Source organism: Lynx rufus, unplaced genomic scaffold, assembly GCF_022079265.1.
Source record: "Lynx rufus isolate CCGP_SWC_20201006 ecotype Redwood Valley unplaced genomic scaffold, mLynRuf1.p SCAF_1, whole genome shotgun sequence".
NCBI lineage: Eukaryota > Metazoa > Chordata > Mammalia > Carnivora > Felidae > Lynx > Lynx rufus.
Window position 1 is genome coordinate 12195353 of NW_025814823.1, and position 22515 is coordinate 12217867.

Here is a 22515-nt window from a genome sequence, read left to right on the forward strand (position 1 = left end):
TGGGGGAGGGGCAGAGAGAGAGGGAGACACAGAATCTGAAGCAGGGTCCAGGCTCTGAGCTGTAGGCACAGAGTGTGATGCGGGGCTCTAACCCATGAGCCGTTAGATCATGACCTGAGCGGAAGTCGGATACTTAACCGACTGAGCCATCCAGGCGCCCCTCCAGCCTCTCTCTTCTGAACCTCAGAGTCAATCTATCTCAAAAGTAACACTCCTTACCTTAGTCTCCCAAATCTGATTCTTACCATGTATTCCCTGCGCAAATTAATGCCAAAATTATCCACTGAATTCCTCTAAGTAGAAACTTGGGAGCCATTACAGAGATCACTAGTTGAGGAGAGTCCAATCCAGCCGGCTCTGCTTGGCCAGCCTGCTTGTTTTTGATCAACTCTGAATCTAAATGCCTTTTCGCAGGACATGCATTGCCGGGCAGCTGAGCCCCCAGTGCTCTGCCCTGACTCACACTCTGCACCTCACACACTTCTTTTTCCTGTCTGGGTGCTGCCTGAGTAGAAACCCCCTGAGAGATGAGAGTCTGGGCTCCTTGAGGCCGGAGATGTCCTCGTTTACCTTTGCCAACCCTTGTGGCCCAGGACAGACCCGGACCTAGGGCAAAAAATAATAATTTCCCTCCAAGATGAGTGGATTCGTCAGCTTCTTCCCCCTCCTCATCCTGCATGTTACCAAGACCCAACTCTGAAGCGACTTTCAAATCCGTTCCCTCCTTCACATCTTCCCTCTCATTCCCTTTGTGTAGGCCCTTGGCACCTCTGTCTGGGTCCATTACAGTAAAAGCCTGGCTAGAATCCTTGTCTCCAGCGTCTTTCCCATCTAAACAGCTTTCCACAGTGTAATCCAAATATGATCATGTAATTTTCCAGCTTCAAAGCCTTCAGCTTCCCTTGGCCTTCCTAGAAGTCTTTAGCACGGCCATTCAAAGCCCTTTCAACCGGCCTGCAGTGTCCCGTTCTTGTCTCACTTTAGTTGTGCCTCCCAGTTTCCCCGCTCCCTGGCCCATTCTCTTCGAAGCCTTCCCACACTGCTCCAAGGCAATGACTACTTCTGGCCCAGAGCTCCTACAGCATTTGGGTTAGATCTGTGTTGTAGCACTTACTCTAATGATAACTTGAGCTCATGCTGCTCGAACCCACTCTCAGTCGTTAGAGGTAAGCTCATCAAGAGAAGGGCTTGTGTTTCTGTGTCTTAATCACATTTATAACCTCTCCAACGTCAAGCACATAGTAACTGCTCAATACTGTTTTGTTATTTGAATTAAATTTATTTTACTTTGACATCTGGTTCTAAGACCTGGTTCCAAATTCTAGTAGTATCAGTTAAGAGTTTAGGTGATTGCTTGCAAATTGCTTCTTCTCTCCAAAGTTTCCATCAACTCATGAAATGGTACTAAAAACAGGTTCTGCCTCATGGGTTTGCTGAGGGAGCCAAATGAAATAATGCATTTAGTAGGCCCTCATTAGAGGAGTATTTGTTATTTTCCAGTGTTGGCTAAATTGCTTATCTACTTATTGTCTATCTAAGAAGATTGCTTACCTATCTTTTTACATATCTAATGTCTACTTTAACCCCCCTTAACTTTGCGATATATTCTCCTTTCAAGAAAAAGTAAATAGATGTTCAGGCAATAAATATTGCCATCTCCCTATTCTCACTTATTTCTTGAAAATCTAGATTCACATGGGCTGGACTAACTGACAAATTTGAACATTCATGTACAGCGGTTACATTCACATACGGTGGAAGGTGGAAGAAAGTAAAAACTGAGGTACTAATGGAGAATTCCATTGCGTTGGGATCACAGTGGGAAATTAGCTTTCAGTTTAAAAAAAAGTCATATAAAGCTTTGGCAAAAGAGTTTAAAAAGACGTACACGTAGGAAAAAAGGAAAGGGTCTCGGGTGATGAATCAAAGTTATATTTTCTTTATAGCATTTTAGAGTTCTCTTTTTCTGTGATTGATACACAGTAAGACATGACATTTGAGAGCCACTTATGTATCAGGCACCATAAAGGTTGAAGGGTGAGCTCACTGGATTTTCAGATCACGTTTCAGGAAGCTAGTGAAAAGAAGCTGATATTAAGTTAGCATTCTGAAAAAGCCCTTTCAGCAAATATGTTTTGAGAAGGCAAAGAAAGGATATATTTTTAAAGAAAATGTATATATTTTAAATAGAAACTACGATATTTAGCGTGGGCTCCAATGATGTCTCTCAAGTTAGCCCAAACTCGGTTACTGATGCTGGAAAACCACATACGAGTTGGATAAGGATTCCTTTATTTTGGTCAAGAAAAGATGCCAAGCTGGGCACTGTGGACTGGCAATGGAAAGCTTGCCCCCGTCTGCTAGACTCTAAGGGTTTATTATACTAGCTTTGGGCAACAGGAAGGTATTTACAATCCAACCAAGGCATGTGAAAAAGTGGTAAACTCCTGGAAAACACGGCCAGCAGTTCAGGGAAATTTTGCAGTATTTAGATCTTTTGAACCCAAACAAACAAATGAAAACCAAAGCAAAAAAACAAACAAACAAAACAAAGAAAAAAGAAAAAAAAAACACCCATTCTCCTTTAGCATCCTGTGCATATGATTATCATAGTATGTCCCAAAGGGCAGTGACATGATTCTGTGTGGTTTTTCCACCAGGGCACAATCTTTCAACCTATTGATAGTGACATACAATAAGAAACTTTCCATCACAACTTAAGGCACACACATGTTACAATAAACAAACATACAAACGAATAAATAACCAAGCTCATGATATAAATATTATCCTTGTTTTTACTCATATTTTATAATCTAGTTTAGTCCATTTTTCTTAATATTGTCTGTTACCCACCAAAATTGTTTCACAGCTCACCAACGTGTCGTGACTGACAATATGAAAAACACACTGTATTAGAGTTTAAGTTGTTTCTTTTTTTTTTTCTAAACACTCAGGGCCCAGCAGACTTAACGTGCATACAGCCGACTCTCCAGTAATTGTGGAAGTGTACTGATTAAGAGATATTGAGATCTCCTCTGTTTGATAATTTTTTTGAGGCTTAAAAACAAATAGCTTGATTATTTAGGAATGCAAAATGGAAATTTCTAGGAGTCAGATGTATTTATGAGAAAAAGACACACCAGACAAACCTTAATCTCCCATCTCAATGGTTTAGTATACCATGGAAATCCAGACACAGAGTGTCTGGATTTCAGCAAAAGAACTGACAAGAGATTCTCACGATATCGTTGTGACCAAGATGGCTAACCGTGTTGGATGCTATAGAGAGTTCTTTTGGTAACTGGTTGAGTAGTTCACACCAAAGAGTGTGGTCAAAAGGCTGAATGCAACTACAGGAGAGCTCTCTGGAGGATGCCTCCAAGTTATGTCAATTTTAAGAATAACTTGAATGAGCCAGGAGAACTCATGTTAGGTAATTCACTAAGTAATGTTGACCAAGGTACCCTTTTTGAGAGTCAACTATCTCAGTTGTAAATGGGAAAAATAGCAATATAAATCCAGCATGATTTGTCAACACGGCCAAAGGAGATTATATGTGAAAATGCCACGTAAACCTTAAAGTACAATGTAAAGCTACTTATTGTTGTTAGAGACTGGTGATATCGGGATGTATAAAGACCTTAACAGAACTGAATGGTGGCCTCTTAATGAGATAAAATTTCATGAAGTAAAAATAAATTAAATAAACAAACAAACAAAAAACCCTAAGTCACTCACCATAGACAGTTTGAGAAACTCTTCAAGATTGAGCAGAGGTCAGAAAACTTTCTGTAAAGGGTCAGATAGTAAATATTATAGGTTTCTGGGCCATGTGATCCCTGTCATACCTGGTCAACTCTGCTATTAGAGCCAGAAGAATGAGTGTTCTAATGCAACTTTCACTTTGTTTGCAAAAACAGGAACAGTGGTTTGCGGACCCCCAGTCTAGAGGATTGAGAGCTGATGGGCTGCTGTGTGAAAAGTGAGCCCTCGGTGCTTCTGCAGAGAAAAGAGCTAGAATCCAATGGGTGAGAGTTTACATCAAATCCGCTTTCGGCTTACTGTGTGGAAGACTTCCAGTAATTAGAAAGAAAATAAATTGCCCTGCAGTGCAGCAAACTCATCGTGGCTAGATGCTCAAAGGCAGAGGCTGAGTGGGCTATGAGCAAGGCTCTCGGAAGTAAATCCTGTAGTGGATGAGAGGCTGGAGGAGATGATGGAACATCCCTTCCAACTCAAAAATCTAATAGTTCTAGGATATGCACCTGCAATTATCTTCAATTTGAGACTGTAATACTCTCCAGTCAAGCGAATGCTGGAATACGATGTAATTTTTTTCTCTTTTGACTCTGCTGTTTGGAGCTAGTGGGAAGCGTCTAATTTGGAGGGAGAGACTGGGGTGTGTGTGAAAAGCAGAGGGGGTGGAGGGGAGAAGAGACGGGGCCCCTGGACAACAGCTGCAGCTCCTTTGAAATGCTGATAGCATCCAGGCCCCGAGATGCTGGCTGCAAGGTGGCAATTAGTCATGGTTTCTGAGTTGCTTTCCACCTTTGGTCATGATTCAGAGAGCTTTATTAAAACTATAACTTTAACCAGAACCGTTTGAAGCCAGCCTTTCTCTCTTGGGAAATCGTAGGGAAGAGCCTTGTGAGCATATATGTCCGTCTCTTTCCTCATTTAACAGACAGCCTACTGGAGTCTTTGGTCTCAACTTTAACTTTGAACGAAAGTCATGCCACATAAACACTAACCAATGGGGAGTTTGAAGGTCATCGTGAAGCAAGTGTGAATTTTGTAGGTAATGATGAAGAAGAAACACTTTTTCTGAGAACAAGTAGCTCTGTGTGTGCCTTGGAGTTTTTAATTTAGATGAAATGATGATATTTTGGCTTTTCCGAAAAATGGGAACATTCTGAGTTGAAATTATATATTCCTCAGAGACAAATGCCAAACAGACATTGCAAAAGAAAGGTGTTTTTTTTCTTTTTAATTTTTTTATTTTAATGGCATTTGGCCAGATCTTTACACTGGAAACAGGAGCCCACACAGGTCGACAGCTGCAAGAGGCAGCTAATCCACGGTTACGTAGAAATTTAGAAGTGTATCTTCCATTCAGGTTAACGGGAGCTGAGTGGTGGAGTCCACCTGTTCGAAAGCTGGAATGTACCATTTGCAGGGCTGCAGGGGAAGGAGCCTGAAGCCGGAGGCAGGGGAGCTGCTGGTGTCCTCAGGGTCTCCAGAAATGCCTCCCGCCTGGGTTTTAGTAAGTGTCTCAGTGAGGTGTGTGGCCGAGACTGAGAATACTCTTCTCTACCTGACTCTCACAGAGACAGGGAAGGTTACCTTGAATCTCTGATAAATCACTTTTCTCTCCCACAAAGAGAAAATCTTGCACTACTATCTTGAGAGGGGGAGGCAGGTGTGATTTCATTTTTCCTGGGGTTTTACAAGTAGCCATTTGTTGTCCAAGAAAGGTGTGTGCCCAAGTAAGTATGAATGAGGCTTCACCATCCTCATCTGTTTGCATACTTGTTTTTCTTTCTTGGGTGAACCCATCAAACTCTTCAGAATTAAAAAAAAAATCCAATGAGAAGGAAATGTAAAGCAGAGCAAGGACATTCACTGTGAGAGACCCAGAGTTGCATTTCTACAAGGACATTAAATAAATCATGGACTTCTGTGCAGATGGCAAGAAACATCCCTCTTCTAAAAACAACAATAAAAATACATTATAATTGTATGTATTGCAGAGGAAACTCTTCCAGGCCTCAGGCCAAGTGCCAGAAGTCCCCTCAGACTCCAGTACATTTCTGAATTTTTTTGTTATTTCTTTTTTTAATTTAATGTTTATTTATTTTTGGGAGAGAGAGACAGAGCATGAGCAGTGGAGGGGCAGAGACAGAGAGGAAGACATAGTATCTGAAGCAGGCTCTGAGCTGTCAGCACAGAGCCCGATGCGATGCGGGGCTCCAACCCTCGAACCGTGAGAACATGACCTGAGCCAAAGTCTGACGCTTAACTGACTGAGCCACCCAGGTGCCCCCTTTGTGTTATTTTTTTAAAGTTTCTTTTTTAAATGTTTATTTATTTATTTTGAGGGACAGAGAGAGAGAGAGAGAGAGAGAGAGAGAGAGACCAGGAGAGGGGCAGAGAGAGGGAGAGAAAGAATCCCTAGTACTTGCAGTGCAGAGCCTGACTCGGGGCTCGAACTCATGAACTGCGAGACCATGACCTGAGCCAACATCAAGAGTCAGATGCTTGACTAACTGAGCCAGCCAGGGGCCCCTGTGAATTCTTTGAAAGGCAAGGAGGGGCATTTTGGTGCTAGAGTATCTGGGGTCAAACTTTGCTATTTCTGCGTGACTTTGAGCAAGTTACTCCCTGTGCATCCGTGACTTGGAGTACACGGGGAGGGATAGCGCCTGGCACAGAGCATGCTCTGTGTGGGTGTTTGCTGCCCACACAAACTGCTAGGTGAGCACGTGTAGCCCTTTCATTGATCCCAAAGGGAGAAAGAACCACTGGGGCTATGGACACTTAGGCAATTTGGGGATGATATTCTACAGAATGAATCATGTCTGGGCCTCTGCAGATGAGAGATAAGGATTATATTTTTATTTCTTAGATTGCCTAAAATGGGGACATACCTAGAGGAAATGCTGCTGGTTGTCTTTTTCTTCCAACTAAACGAATTCCGAAGTTGACTGCAGTGTCACATGGTGCTTCTTCTCAAGTTTCACTTTCTTTTTTTTTTTTTTTTTTTTCCAACGTTTATTTATTTTTGGGACAGAGAGAGACAGACCATGAACGGGGGAGGGGCAGAGAGAGAGGGAGACACAGAATCGGAAACAGGCTCCAGGCTCTGAGCCATCAGCCCAGAGCCCGACGCGGGGCTCGAACTCACGGACCGCGAGATCGTGACCTGGCTGAAGTCGGACGCTTAACCGACTGCGCCACCCAGGCGCCCCTCAAGTTTCACTTTCTACGTTTGATCATTTGACCTAGTCCTAGCTTGTATTTATGTATGTATTTATATTTTTTTGGTGCAGTAAAATAAAGGGTGAGCCTATGACTTGTGGAAGGGGCAGATCACAGGAATGCACACCCCTACACGGTCTCCTGCATAACTGCTTAGACCACAGCCCCAGATGCTGGTCATTATTGAGATTCACAAGGTGGTGAAGACCACATGTTGAAATTATTTATTTGAGAAGTCAGGCCATGTCTTCTCAATTTACTGAGTGCAAAGCCGTATTTTATTTCAGTGCATGCATTTGTGAGGCCTCTAGCTGAGCAGGGGCTGTAAGGGTAAGGGCCGCTACATCCAACGTGAGGAATAAATTAAGAATGTCAGAATACTGAAGTGACCAATTTACAGAGGAACTTTTGTGAAGGTAACACACAACCAGCCTAACAAATGTTATTCCGGCCGATCTCACGTGTGGGTTTTTGAAAAGCTGGTGATAGGGTGAGAATCTGATCACTCCACTTGGCTGAAAACAAATCATGTCATTAGTTTTTGTCTTTTGTAATACACTGCAGCTACACAGATCTGTCTAGGAAGCCGTATGGATCAGCCATGCTTTAGACACATAGGTGTGGCTGTGTTAGGTTAATAAGAACCATGTGTTACGACCAAAACAACATCTGATGCTCACGCTTCAGATCGTGTGTATGCTTTTCAAGGGGTCTATTCAGCCAGACAGCTGTTGGGACGTTTATTTCCACATTTTTAATTTGTCTTTGGCCTAGACAAATTGCTCATATTTTAATATTTCTCTGGATATTGTTTTTCACCATTTTACCTCATTAGCTTAAATCTTTGGTTTCTTACTCAAACCCCAAACTGTTTTTAAGGTGAGGTCAACCAAAATTCATTTGCTTTTTTTTTTCCTTTGGGTGCTATTTTAGAATAGAAATTCAAATTCAAGTTATTTTTTAAAGATCAGGTTACTCAAGAGTGACTTAAAATCCATTGGATTTAATGATTTCTCTGGGTAGACCAGGATAAAGAGCACTTTCTTTCGACTCAAAGATGTTTTCTCTGCTTCTTCAAAATACACTGTGGCTTGACTTGTTACATATTGGAGATGTGAAATGAAAAAAGTAGTCAACAATCTTAATTTTGAATTTCCCAAGAGGATCAATTCACTGAGGGATAAGAAGGGTTTTCAGCAACAGTGGTTATTAGGAGCCTTGATTTTGGAGTCAGGCATGCCTGAGTTTGAAACTCTGTTCTCCCGCTAGCTTAAAGATCATGAGCAAATGACAACCCGTTCAAGTTTTATTTCCTTTGTCTAGAAAACAGAGATCCTACCTCAATGGATTCAATGAGATCACGTATGGCAAGCACATAACATAGCTCCTCGAAAACAGTAAGTGCTCAATAAAGTACAGCTTTATTTCAGAACTGAAGTGTCCAGTCTCATTCCTACAGAGGGAATAGCACATGCTAGTCCTAGAACATGGAGGGAGCATAGTGACTCTTAAAACTGAACGAAATTCCTTGTGAGCAGAGAGGAGTGTAAGTGGGAGGGATGGTATAGAGGAGGCAGGCCCCGCATCTTGTTGCCACACTCCACACGACCCCTCACTGATTATGAAATGAACCTGCCTGCGGATGAGCACATCTTCCAGGGTACTTGGCAATAAAATGCTATGGAACAGGATGAAGCAAAAGACATTTGGCACGGGCCCACGGGTTCTTTTCTGCATTCGCTTAATCTACGCATCACTGTGGAGTACTTGAGACTGATGGGGAGTGGATACTTACGACTAAAGAAACTTCGAAAAGACCACAGAGAAGGCATTTTATATCTTTCAGCAAAACTCTTTGATCAAAATGAAAACAAAGTGAAATGGTGAAACAAATGGAACTCAGCCTGGATTTATAATGGGACTTATTTATGATGGTTATGATGAGCTGGGATATTTGGAAAACATAGATGGTCAGGCATTTCAGAATTTTGCTTGGGTTCCTGTTGTTTTTAATCCATGAATGCAAACTTCTTTTGTTAACATAAACCATGATCTTAGTAAGGTGTAGACACCTACCTTTTTCCTTTGGAAGTTCACATCAAGTTTCATTGAGGCACACTTGTTCAATGTATGCAGTCGTCTGAAAAGAAAGAAAAAGGTGGTGATTGCTACCACTAATAAGCCTAAATTTTCTTTTCAGATTGATTCTCATTTATTGCCAATGAAGTTGAAAGTGTAGAAATGAAAAGTTATGTCCCAACAAAGTACTGTACCCACTCAAGGTATGCTATGCAAAGGGTCCCGTTGGCTTTCCAGCCTACCAGTCCCTACCCATCCCCTAATCTAAACCCAGTCTTTTCCTGGCTTCCCTCTCCTTTCCTGGAATGCATGAACAGTCATCTTAGCCCTGCTTTCACCAGCCCCTCCATTCATTTGCCACCTCGATCATGCTAGTCCCCAAATTCAGATCAACTTAACCATCTGTCCTCTCCCCTACTCTTGGGCTATTGGGTATAAATGGCAAGATAACTCAGTGCTGAATTATATATGTGGTAGACTAAATTGTGTCCCCACCCAAACTCGTATGCTGAAACCCTAACCCCCAATGTTATTGTATGTGGAGTAAGAAGTAATTGAGGTTAAATGAGGTCACAGGAAAGAGCTCTGATCCAACAGAATTGGTTCCTTACAAGGGGAGACACCAGAGAGCTCGTGCTCTCTCAATCTGCCATGTGAGAACACAGTGAGAAGGTGGCTGTCTGCTAGTCAGAAAGAGTGTGCTTACCAGGGACCAAGCCCTGCTGGCACCTTGATCTTGGACTTTCCAGCCTCCAGAACTGTGCGAAAATAAATGTCTGTTGTTTAAGACACTCAGTCTGTGGTATTTTGTTATGGCAGACCGGGCTGACGAATAAATACATTTTGATTTTCATCCTCAGCTGGGCTCTGAAAATTGCTACTCAGCATTCCTTTCATTTTTTTGTCTGGTTGGCTCCCAATCTCAGATCATGAAAAATATCCCAGTCCCACAACAGAGAACTTAGCCACTGCTGCCAATGAGAAAATATAGCTGAACATAAGCTATCAGACATAAATTCTTTTAATAATCCTTTCCTTCATCATAAAAAAAATGATGTTCCTCTTCTTTTTCAAAGCTAACCCTTTCATCTTGTTTTTTATTTCAACATCTACCACTTCTTCTGGGACCTTGATACCTTATTTATTCCCTCACCTCAGCAAATTCTCTTGACTGCTTTCTTCTCTTTAAGCTTATCCCTGACTTGAACAAATTGACTAACCAATTAGTTAGCTACCTAAATCACCATAATCACACAAACAATTTTCCCCTCAATCCTAATCTTTCCATCAAGCAACTGTACTAACCTACCCCAATATTCCCTTCCTTACACTACTCAATTGCCCGAGAACAGTCTCAATATTCATTCACTCTTCAATCCATTACAATGTAATTTCCTGAAATGCTCTTACAAATACCTTTACTAGTTTACTTTATCTGATTACACTTTAAAAATCATAGTTATTGAATGCATATGGTTTGAAGAGTCACACATTACCCCTCCTGTCCTTTTTCATTTATGCCTCTTTGGGGGCAACTCTTTGCCTGTTTCCTTTGTTGGCGTTTACCTCTAACAACATGTTTATGCTGTTACTTCTTGATTTTTCAGTACAAATCATTATTTATAGACTTTATTCTCTGCATGATGATTTATTTTTTTTTACTACCTGTCCCCATCCCTTGCCTACCCCACATTCGTACACTGTATCTTTTATAATTATAGTTATGTCATAATTTCATTTTTTGGATAAATCAGTATTCAGTGTTTATTATATTTATTATTGACCATGTAAATGCTGTTCACATGTATATCACACTCTGATTATTTTGCTTCCATTCTCAACTTTTCATTATCCTAGGAGTTAATAAGTGTCTTGTTTATTTGTTTCCTTAGTTTTCAATGTATTTATCCCTAAATTCAAACTCAAATACTTCCTCAGCTATCTAACTCCCTAAGTGTGTTACTCTAGTAATCTAATTTCCTTGGTGATGTCTCTCTCAGAGCCTTCTTACCTGTTCTAGTTGGGGGTTTGCTGCCCTTGTTTTTAGTTTATTTTATTTTACTATCATGGGCTGATCAGATTTCTCAGCACTCAGATTCTCAGATTTTTCTTGAGTGTGTTTTCTAATATGCTGAGGCTGAGCTACAAAAGAGGCCTGAGAACCTCAATATTTAGAACATAAATATCACTGTCACTGAAGTTCCCATTTTCACTTGAGTGCCTCACCTTCAACTATGTCTAGTGTTCCCCCAGCCTAGGGAACTTCTGTTGTAGCCTCTCCAGGCAATCAACTTCCGGTTTTGGGCTGATGGTGGGGAAGAAAAGTCACCTAGATATAAACTGGGGGAGTAAATCCAGGGCTCTATCTACTTTAAAACAGAATTTCAAACAACCATCTTCTTTTTAGCCTCCCTTAAATGTCAATCCCCATTTTTGAGCTTTTTAGGATTATTGGAGTTTATGACTTACTTCACTGACCACTTAGCTTTTATTTCTTGGGCTTGCCAAGTTCTCCACTACATCATTTCTGTTTTTCTGCTTTGAAAATTTTATAGTTGTGGTGTCTCTCTTTGTATGGACATCTGCTTTTGTAAAGGAATGCCTCTCTAAATCAGTGGGAATTTAGATAGCAAGAAAATTCAGGTGTTCAATCTCCTATCTTTGATGACTCCTTTTGTATTCTGACTGCTCTGGCTTTAAATTTTCAGCTCAATGAGTTTTGGCAATTTTAACTACCCTCAAACAAGGTAAAGAACATTTTTGCACATAGGAACGTTCTCTTGTGCTCCTTTACCATCAATTCTCTCCTCACCACCACATCCCCTCCTACCTCCCTCAGGGCATCTTCTTTCTGATTTCTATCACTCATAGACTGATTTTGCCAATCCTTGGTTATCATATAAATGGAATCATATGGTATGTAGTTTTGTGTGTCTGGCTTTTTTTTTCACTCAACACAATATTTTTGAGATTGATCCATTTTATGGAGTATAGCGGTAATCATTCCTTTTAATGGCAGAGTAGTTTTCCATGGTATAAAGACATACAATTGGTTTATCTACTCTTTTGCTGGTGAATATTTAGGCTATTTCCAGTTTTGACCAATGCTTTTTGATCACCAAATTCCATATCTTCTTTTTAGCAAAGACCTGTTTGTAGTAATGGGCAATAATCCCCACTCTCCATTCCTTGAAACTTTTCTCTTTGGCATTTAAGATTGAGTTCCCTCATCTCTCTAAACACTATCTCCTTCCTGTCACCAAGTAGTACCTGCCCCTTAACTATTAATATTTTTTAGGATTCAGACTATAGTCATTGCTCTTTTTTTTTCTGCGTGAATATACTGAAATATATTATCCCATCTTAAAATAGACTCTGATGATGTCCAATCTTCTTTCTCTAACCCAGATACCTCCCTTGAGCCCCAGAGTTACGTTTCTAACTACTCATTAATCTCACCCATTTGTGGGGTTCTGCTGACCCTTCAAACTCAACTTTCAAAACTGAGCTCATCGTATTCTCTTCCAAACTTCTTTCTGATACTTACTGTCTTATCTTGATTAAGAGCATCACCAAGTAGGCCAGCCAAATGGAGTCATCTTGACACTTTTCTTCTTTAAGGTCTGTATTCATTTGATTACCAAGTCCCGTCAATTACATCTCTGTGGTATTTTTGAAATCTTGCCTCTTCTTTGGCCCTATTTTGGTGCCTTCTCATCTTTTACCTAAGTCAGGCAATAGCCTCTTAATTGGTTTCACTACCAATTCAAATGCTTTACATTAAAACCAGTTCTATTTCTCAACTTTTTCTCATGTCACTCATTTATTTAAAAATATCTGATGACTCCCCTTATTTTCAGCCATCTCCAGTTTACCCACTGACTACACATTCATTAGTGTCAAATATAATAAGCAACCCTGGATTAGAAACTGATCATTTAGTCTGAAGCTATCTTTAGCATGGGCTTGGCCTTTGCTCTTATAACTGACAGCCTATCTTTTTGGTCAGTTCCACATGTGTCCATTGCTGCCTAAGACCTAAGAGTGGTATGTGAGGTAAATTTTATACATACATCCTCATTTGGATATATAATGAGGTACAGAAGAGCTTAAATAAGTCGATGTTGCTCATCTGGCAGCTCTGTAACAGGTTTGTTTAGGTAAGGATTGCTTGTCATTTATAAAATTTACTTTTCTAACAAACTGTTCTTCCATTATAGGTTGGAATCACAAACAAACATTTTTATTCTGTGCAAAAGTTTTTGATCTCCTACATACACAAAAGCCATCAAAGGGCTCATCCTTTATATGTCACGTGCTTGAATATGCTTTCTACTTTTTGACACAAACAAGAGGTCAATTTGTTATTTTCTAAAGCTGGAGACTCAAACAAACTAGATTTGACTACATAGATTTGGGTCCTTTTATCTCCCCTGAACCCAGATATTTGCCTGCACTTTAAGAGTTGCTCCTCTTCTTGGAAAAAAAATATTTGTAAAACCTGTATCTTGTAAAGGACTTGTGCCCCGAATACATAAGAACTCCACAATAAATTCCATGATAGGTCAAACAATCTTGAGGTTTTAAATGTGCAAAATATTTGAACATACAGTTCGTTTTTTAAATGTTTATTTTTGAGAGAGACAGAGAGAGTGCACAAGCAGGGAGGGACAGAGAGAAGGAGACACAGAATCTGAAGCAGGCTCCCGGTTCCAAGCTGTCAGCACAGAGCCTGATGTGAAGCCCGATGAGGGGCTCAAACTCACAAACTGTGAGATCATGACCTGAGCCAAAGTCAGATGCTGAACCAACTGAGCTACCCAGATGCCCCTGAACATACAGTTCTAAAAGAAGATATTCAAATGGCAAATAAGCACATGGAAAGATGCTTAGTGGTCATGGGAGAAATGCAAATTAAAATAATAAGACACACTGGAATGCCTAAATTAAAGACACTGTCAACGCTAAGTTTTAGCAAAGACATAGAACCACTGGAACTTCCAAAAGGATACAGCCTCCTTGGAAAACAATTTGGTAATATCTTACTAAATTAAACATATTCTTAGAATATGACCCAGCAATTCTACTCTTAGTTAGTTATATCCAAGATGAAATAAATCGTACACCCATACAAAGACCTGTACTTGAATGTTCACAGCAAATTTATTTAGAAAACAGCCCCAAAGTGGAAATAACACAAAGGTCCCTTAACTGACAAATGGAAATAAAAACTGTGGTATACACATATAAAGAAATATTCAAAAATACAAAGGCACTAACAACTGATACATGCAACAAAATGGATGAGTCTCAGAGGCATTATGTTAAGTAAAAGAAGCCAGACACAAAGAGCACACACTACATAATTGCATTTATACAAAATTTTAGAAAAGGTAGAACTGCAGTGACAGAAAACAGTTCAGTGGTTGCCAAATGTCAGCAACGGAGAACTTTTTGAGATAATGGAAATGTTCTACATCATGATTGTGGTGAATGTCACATAACTATATACATTTGACAAAATTCAACAAATCGTAGGTTTTAGGTTGGTGAATTTTTTTGAATGTAAATTACACTTTTAATAAAGCTGAATAAAAAACACTGCAAGTGAGTGACATCGGTGGGAATGGTGGAATAAAAGTCTTCAATGCTCTGTTCCTCTATAACAGTAAGAAGAATATTGGCAATAACTGTCAAAATCAACTTTTTAAGAACTCTGGAAAGTAATAAAGGCTTGCAACCATCCAAGTACTGTCTATTTAAGAAAAGTGGTTGAATCTACGTGGGAACAGGGAGATTTGAGGCATCTGACCTTGCCCTATTCTCATGTTTCTTTCCTCAGCTCTGCAAAAGCTTTGAAAAACAACAGCATCACAATCAGAGTACCTATGAAAACTGGCAGCCTAGCAGCCACTGGAGAGGGCAGAATGGGCTTGGCTCCCCAAAAGCTTCATTATTAAAGAACTGTCATTATCTGAGCTGCCTGGAAACTGCCTGAATGGCCCCCATTCACAGGGCTTATCTTCATTTAACCTGACTCTGAGCTCATCACTGAGAACAGTTTCCCCCCCAGGGTGTTTGTCAAAAACAATCAGCAGCAATTATTTAACATCATAGCTGCCTGAACCGCTGATAACATTTGGGCTAAACAAGATGTGAACCAAAATGAATGAAAAGGATAGCTGCAAGAATGAGATGTCCATAGGGGACTTAGAAAAGTTCTAACATATTCTTAGGAATCTAGAAGGCCAAGCACATATGAAGAACTGTGTGCATACCCAGAAAAGGCATAACAAAGTCCTAATTTCTCACCTCTGCTTGGCATTGTTGATCTGCACAAGCAGGAAATAAAGGCTAAGGCAGAATTATCAACTTCCTCCTGGAACATTGAAACCATAGCCCAATATGCACAAAGAGCCCTTGATAAAGGCTGGGAGACATACTGGTTCAAGGCATTTAAGGACAGTCCTGTTCAATCATTTGCTGACCGCTAAGCTAACCAAATGCAGACTTCAGTAGTAATATATAGCAAAGTATTCAGACTTCAGAGAATTAGCTGAGGAAAGTCACTGAACTATAGCCACAACAAGGGAAGTCACTAAACTATAGCCACAGCAACAAACCTTGGGGAGAGGAGATCTGATTTTGAGAGTTGCCACATTATAGTGTTCAAAATTTCTGGTATTAAACAAAAAATAACAAGACAACACACAGATTCTAAAGTTTAGATGGAGAGGCAAAAGACCCAGAACAGCCAACACAATATTGAAGCAGAAGAACAAAGTTGGAGGGCTGATACTACCCAACTTCAAGACTTACTATAAGGCTAAAGTAATCAATACAGTATGATATTGGTAAAAGAATAGAAAAATGGATCCATGGAACAGCATAGAGAGCCTGGAAATAGACCAACACAAGTATGGTCAACTGATCTGTGACAAAGGAACAAAAGTAATATAATAGAGAACTGATAGCCTTTCAACAAATTTTGTTGCAACAACTGAACGTACACACACACACACACACACACACAAACACAAATCCATCTAGACACAGACCTTCTACTGATAGCCTTTCAACAATTTTTTTGCAACAACTGAACACACACACACACACACACAAAACACACACACAACACAAATCCATCTAGACACAGACCTTCTACCCATCACAAAAATTAACTCAAAATGAATCACAGACCTAAATGTAAACACAAAATTATAATATCTCTGGAAGATAACATAGAAGGAAATCTAAAAATTTTTTTTCAACGTTTATTTATTTTTGGGACAGAGAGAGACAGAGCATGAACGGGGGAGGGGCAGAGAGAGAGGGAGACACAGAATCGGAAACAGGCTCCAGGCTCTGAGCCATCAGCCCAGAGCCCGACGCAGGGCTCGAACTCACGGACCGTGAGATCGTGACCTGGCTGAAGTCGGACGCTCAACCGACTGCGCCACCCAGGCGCCCCTGGAAATCTAAATGACTTGAGGCTTGGTGATAACTTTTTAGATGCAACACCAAAGACATGATCTATAAAATAAATAACTGATAAACTGGACTTCATTACAATTAAAAACTTCTGAGAAAGACATTGTTGAGTGTATGAGAAGACAAGTTATAGACTTGGAGAAAACATTTGCAAAAAACATATCTGATAAAGGACTATTATCTAAAATATACAAAGAACTCTTAAAACTTTAATAAGAAAACAATCAACCCAATTAAAAAATAGGCAAACAGTCTGAACAGACACTTCTCCAAACAAGACACACAGATGGCAAATTAGCACATAAAAAGATGCTTAACATCATGCATCATTAGAGAATTGCAAATTAAAATAACCATGAGATAACACCATACACTTATTAGAGTGACAAAATTATAAAACATTGACCACACAAAATGCTGACAAGAATGTGAAGCAACAGGAATGCTCACTCACTGCGGATGGGGATGCAAAATGGTACAGCACTTTGGAAGACAGTCTGACAGTTTCTTACTGCCAAACATACCCATACCATAGGACTGAGCAATCACACTCTGGTATTTTACCCAAATGAGTTGAAAACTTATGTACATATAAAAACCTGCACAGGAATGTTTATAGCAGACTTATTCATAACTGCAAAAACCTGGAAGCAACCAAGAAGTCCTTCAGTAGGTGAATGGATAAATCAACTGTGATATATCCAGACAATGGAATATTATTCAGTGTTAAAAGAAACTGAGCCATCAATCCATGAAAAGACATGGAGGGGCCTTAAATGCATACTACTAAGTGAAAGAAGCCAATCTGTGAAGTCTACGTACTGTGTGATTCCAACTATATGACAATCTGGAAAAGACAAAACTATGGGTACATGAAAAAGATGAGTGGTTGCTAGGAGTTTGGAGGGAGGGCTGAACAGTCAGAGCATAAGGGATTTTCAGGCTGTGAAACTATTTCGTGTGGTACTCTAATGGTGGATACAAATCATTATACATTTGTCAAAACCCACAGAATGTGTAAGACCAAGAGCGAACCCTAATGCAAATTATGGACTTGGGGTGATGATGATGTGTAGGTCTCACACTCTGTGTGGGATGGTGATCATGGAAGAGGCTGAGTATGTGCAGGGACAGGGGTATACAGGAACTCTCTGTACTCTGTCTTCCATTTTTTTCTGTGACTCTAAAATGGCTCTTTTAAAAAGTCTATTTTTTAAAGACATAGTTTTTGTTAGATTCATTTAACGATAATTTTATTTATCTGCCTTTGAAATTACCAACGTAAAGTGATCTCCGTTTCCTTTGCTCTCCATCCACTTGCTCATTGGTTCTCAGTCCTATCTACAAAAGTATCATCGTTGAAGACCTCTTAGAAATCCTGGGTACAATTTCAAATATCATACCCATAACCATTCAACTCTTCCTTTGAAAATGTGTATGTGTATCAAATCAGCATGTTGTGCACTTTATATATTCTATAATTTTATTTGTCAAATATGCCTCAACAACGCTGGGGAAAAAAAAAACACAACTGATTTGTTAAGATGAAAAAAAAAGACACAAGGAGAGAAAACACTCTTTATGGTGGTCTGAAACTAGGCAGACGGTGCAGCATCCGCCTCTGATTTATTTTGCACAAGGTAAAAGAAACTGGCTAGTCTCTGCAAGAATACAAAACGGATGAAACACATATCCTCGAGAGATGTGAATGCCTCTTTAGGGACTGGCCGCCTCAGGTAAAAGAACATGTCACATAACAGAAGTATCCAGAGCACTTTATCAAAACCCCTGTGAAATTCTGCTATGAATGAAGCCCATCTTTGTTCAGGACATGTATTTAGCATCGGTATTTGTCTACCTCTAACTTCATGGTAAGTAACATAAAACCCTTCAGATAATCTGAGTTGGTCTAGCAGCGGTTTCCTGAAAAACTATTCCTGCAGGAGTAACAATCTTGATTATAAAATTTATTTTATCAGCTGCATGCACAGTGGGTCTTCTCTGGGTTAGAGACTCTTTTGAGGCACGGACCATAATTTATTCATTTAATCTGAATTAGGCCTTGCAGGAAATTTTACACACGATCGTTTCAGCAGGTTTTTCTTTCTTTCTTTCTTTCTTTTAAAGTTTTATTTTATTTATTTATTTATTTATTTATTTATTTATTTATTTATTTAAATGTTTTTATTTATTTTTGAGACAGAGAGAGACAGAGCATGAGCAGGGGAGGGGCAGAGAGAGAGGCAGACACAGAATCCGAAGCAGGCTCCAGGCTCCTAGCTGTCGGCACAGAGCCCGACGCGGGGCTTGAACTCGTGAGCCGTGAGACCATGACCTGCGCTGAAGTTGGAAGCTTCACTGACTGAGCCACCCAGGCGCCCCAGTAGGTTTTTCTTTCTTAACTGAACATACTTTGTTTATATAGGTCCAATCGGTGATTGATTTTAAGTAGTCGCAACAGCCTGTGCAGAATCAGAATAACAGAATCATTCTTCCACGCTGAATGCGACAGGCTAAGGACTGCATCTTATTGGCATCCCTAATGCCTAGCACAGGTGCTGGCTCAGGGCAAATCTACTCAGTGATTTTTTTTCTTTTTCTTTTTTTTTTTTTTTTAATTTTTTTTTTTTCAACATTTATTTATTTTTGGGACAGAGAGAGACAGAGCATGAACGGGGGAGGGGCAGAGAGAGAGGGAGACACAGAATCGGAAACAGGCTCCAGGCTCTGAGCCATCAGCCCAGAGCCCGACGCGGGGCTCGAACTCACGGACCGCGAGATCGTGACCTGGCTGAAGTCGGACGCTTAACCGACTGAGCCACCCGGGCGCCCCCCAAATGGGATTTTTTTTAAATTTTTTTTTTTCAACGTTTATTTATTTTTGGGACAGAGAGAGACAGAGCATGAACGGGGGAGGGGCAGAGAGAGAGGGAGACACAGAATCGGAAACAGGCTCCAGGCTCTGAGCCATCAGCCCAGAGCCCAACGCAGGGCTCGAACTCACGGACCGCGAGATCGTGACCTGGCTGAAGTCGGACGCTTAACCGACTGCGCCACCCAGGCGCCCCTCAGTGATTTTTTTTTCTAACGAAACCTTAGAGCTTGGCAACCTCTGGGGACAATTTGGTCTGACCCTTTTATTTTTAAATGAGGAGAATAAGGATCTGAGACGACCACTCGCTCCAGGGAGCCACACATTAGTTAGCGGGAGAGCTAGGACGAGGACTTCTTGACAGTGATGTCTCTGCTCCTGCCTATCCAGGAAATGAGAGCCTAGTCCTGTACCTAGCAGAGGCTTTTGAACAAATGGTAGTTTCCTTCCCCTCTCCTTTATTCCATGCAAAGAGAAAATCCATGACACACGATGAAGCTTGTCCACTTTGCACTCTGAGCAAACTAGATTTCCGTTTTAACAGAAGCAAAGCAGTTTGATCCTTTCAGAAGAATCTGAGTATCTGATATCACTGCAGAATCTGTGAATTGCCATTGCTGTCTTCAGAATCCTTGAGAAGGCCAGTACATGAGTAAAGGGGAGGTAGAAATCTCATTTTAAGAGTGAAACTTGGGGTTCTAATGGGAAAGAAGACAAGAAGTCAAGACTCTTTGTCCAATAGTGCACTACGTACCAGGAGCAAGGGTAGGTGGCAGGAATGCAGAGGCGAATAAGATGTGGTCCCTGCCCTTGAGGATCTCACAGTCCTGCGTGTGATATGAATTTCACAGACAAGAAGCAGCTCACTTCCTGAGTGCATAAGGACAAAACCTCCCAGAGGAGATAATATTTGAGCAAGCCCAGGAAGGACTAGGAGAAATTTGCTGCTTAGGCTAAAAGAGTTACAGGCAAAGCAAACGGGCATTAAATAGCACGCTTCAGTCTAGGACTCGTAAGTATGTGAGTGGGGATGTCTGCAGAGAAAGGCAGGGGCTAGATCACGAAGGACCAAAATGAGTATGTCAAGAGTAATCTGTGAGTGATGGGGAGGAACTGAAGGATATTAGACAGGAGAGGAACGTCGTTAGATCGCACATTACAAACGTAAGCGGTGGCAGGGTGGAGAATGAGCTGAAGAACGTTAGGGCATGTTTACGATAGTTTGGGTGAAAGATGGCAAAAGGGAGTTGCAGCTGATGAAGATTTGGTCTTTGAGAGGGAAGGAGCAGAGGAGGAGAAGTAGAGGACGACTCCCAGATTCCAGGCTTTGTCACCGTGCCACACAACACAGAAAACAGTGACTTGGGGAAGTCAGCGGGGAGCTGGGCAGGAGAAAATCAGAAGTTCATGTTTGGATGTGTTAACTGTCAGGGGCCTTTGTGATGTCCAGACCCCCTTGGGAAAGCTGGGCATCACAGTGACTTACACACAAGATACATAATAATTGAGCCAACCATCCTCAAGGGAATCCAGAACCCTGGAAACTCCAGCGTGTAAGGCACAGGCCGGTGAGAAGGAGTCAGATGTGGAGAAGGTGTGGTCAGAGACGTAAGAGGTCAACAGAACTAGCTGAAGGCCGTGTCCTAGAAGCCATGGAATGACCATCACAGAAAGGAGTGAGTGGATGGTTCTTTTTTTCTTTAGTTTTTAAAGATGTTTTTATTTATTTATTTTGAGAGAGAGAGAGATAACATGCATGCTAGCAGCGGAGGGGCAGAGAGAGAGGGAGAGAGAGAACCCCAAACAGGCTCTGCACTGTCAGTGCTGAACCCGATGTGGGGCTCGAACCCACAAACTGTGAGATCATGACCTGAGCTGAAATCAAGAGTTGGATGCTTAACTGAGTGAGCCACCCAGGTACCCCAGTATATGGTTCATTGTACTGAATACTTAGGCTGGGGAGGTGACGTACAGCTTAAAATGTGCCTTTTTTAAAGTTTTTTTTTTTTTTAATGTTTTATTATTTATTTTTGAGAGAGAGAGGGAGGGAGACAGAGACAGAGCCCGAGTGGGAGAGGGGAAGAGAGAGAGGGAGACACAGAATCCAAAGCAGGCTCCAGGCTCTGAGCTGTCAGCACAGAGCCCAACGCGGGGCCCAAACTCACAGACCGAGAGATCATGACCTGAGCCGAAGTCAGACGCTCAACCGACTGAGCCACCCAGGCGCCCCTTAAAATGTGCCTTTTGGATTTAGCAGTTACCAAGGGCAGTTTCGGAGAAGGCTGAGGGAGGAAGGCTGAGGGGTAAGTGGACTCAGAGAAAGTGAAGACAGACCATGAACACAGTGCTCTTTGAAGAAGTCTAGCTAAGAAGGAGAGATGTGTGGTATCTCTGGAGAAAAGGAATAATTCATCATGACATAGTATTCTCTTCACATGTAGAAGCAAGAGAATAATTCCCGAGCTGACAGGTTATTTTCTTCCAGGTTCCAGTTCAATGTAACAAATATTCACTTCCTGCTCCACACAAGGCCACGAAGTACCCACGCTATACTCCTAAGATACAGTCCCTCCTGTGGAGCACTTAGAAGCCTGGCAGAAGGTCCTTCCGTTGAGGCCCAGCTAGCCAGAACCAGAGTGGCGCGGGGTGGTGGCCCGTGTCAAATCTCGTGGTGCACAGACTGCTCTGAGCACACAGGAGGAGAACCCCAGAGACGACGTCCAGGAGGGCAGGACGCGGGGGCCACGCAGAACACGGAGGGCTTGCTGGGAGGGCTGGCGATTTGTGAGCAGGGAATGTGCCGCGAGCATCTGAGGGTGATGGGAGGGTGGTCTGGCCCGTGTCTGAGAGGGTTCTTCCACTCACACTGCAACACAGGCCTGCCTGGGAGACACGGGAGGGCCCTCTGCCTATGGATGTACAGGAAAGCAAAAACCAAAAAACCACAAAACCAAAAAAACCCCTTCCCCTCCTCACATTTTAGATTCATATCTTACAGTTAAAACTACCAGACTTTAGAGGTCTCCCATGCTGATTTAATGGCCAGTTTCCTGTGATATTTCTAATATTCCTGCCAAAGCCATGAAAGGAGT

General features: G+C 41.4%; 1 protein-coding gene across 1 annotated transcript in view; it reads right to left on the minus strand.

The window, feature by feature from the left end:
- STARD13 (StAR related lipid transfer domain containing 13) overlaps positions 1–22515 on the minus strand; it is a 236067-nt gene that overhangs the window by 26258 nt on the left and 187294 nt on the right. The window contains exon 4 of the mRNA XM_047078760.1: positions 9058–9121. Coding sequence (XP_046934716.1) covers positions 9058–9121 — 64 coding nt within the window. The remainder of the gene's footprint in view (positions 1–9057; positions 9122–22515) is intronic.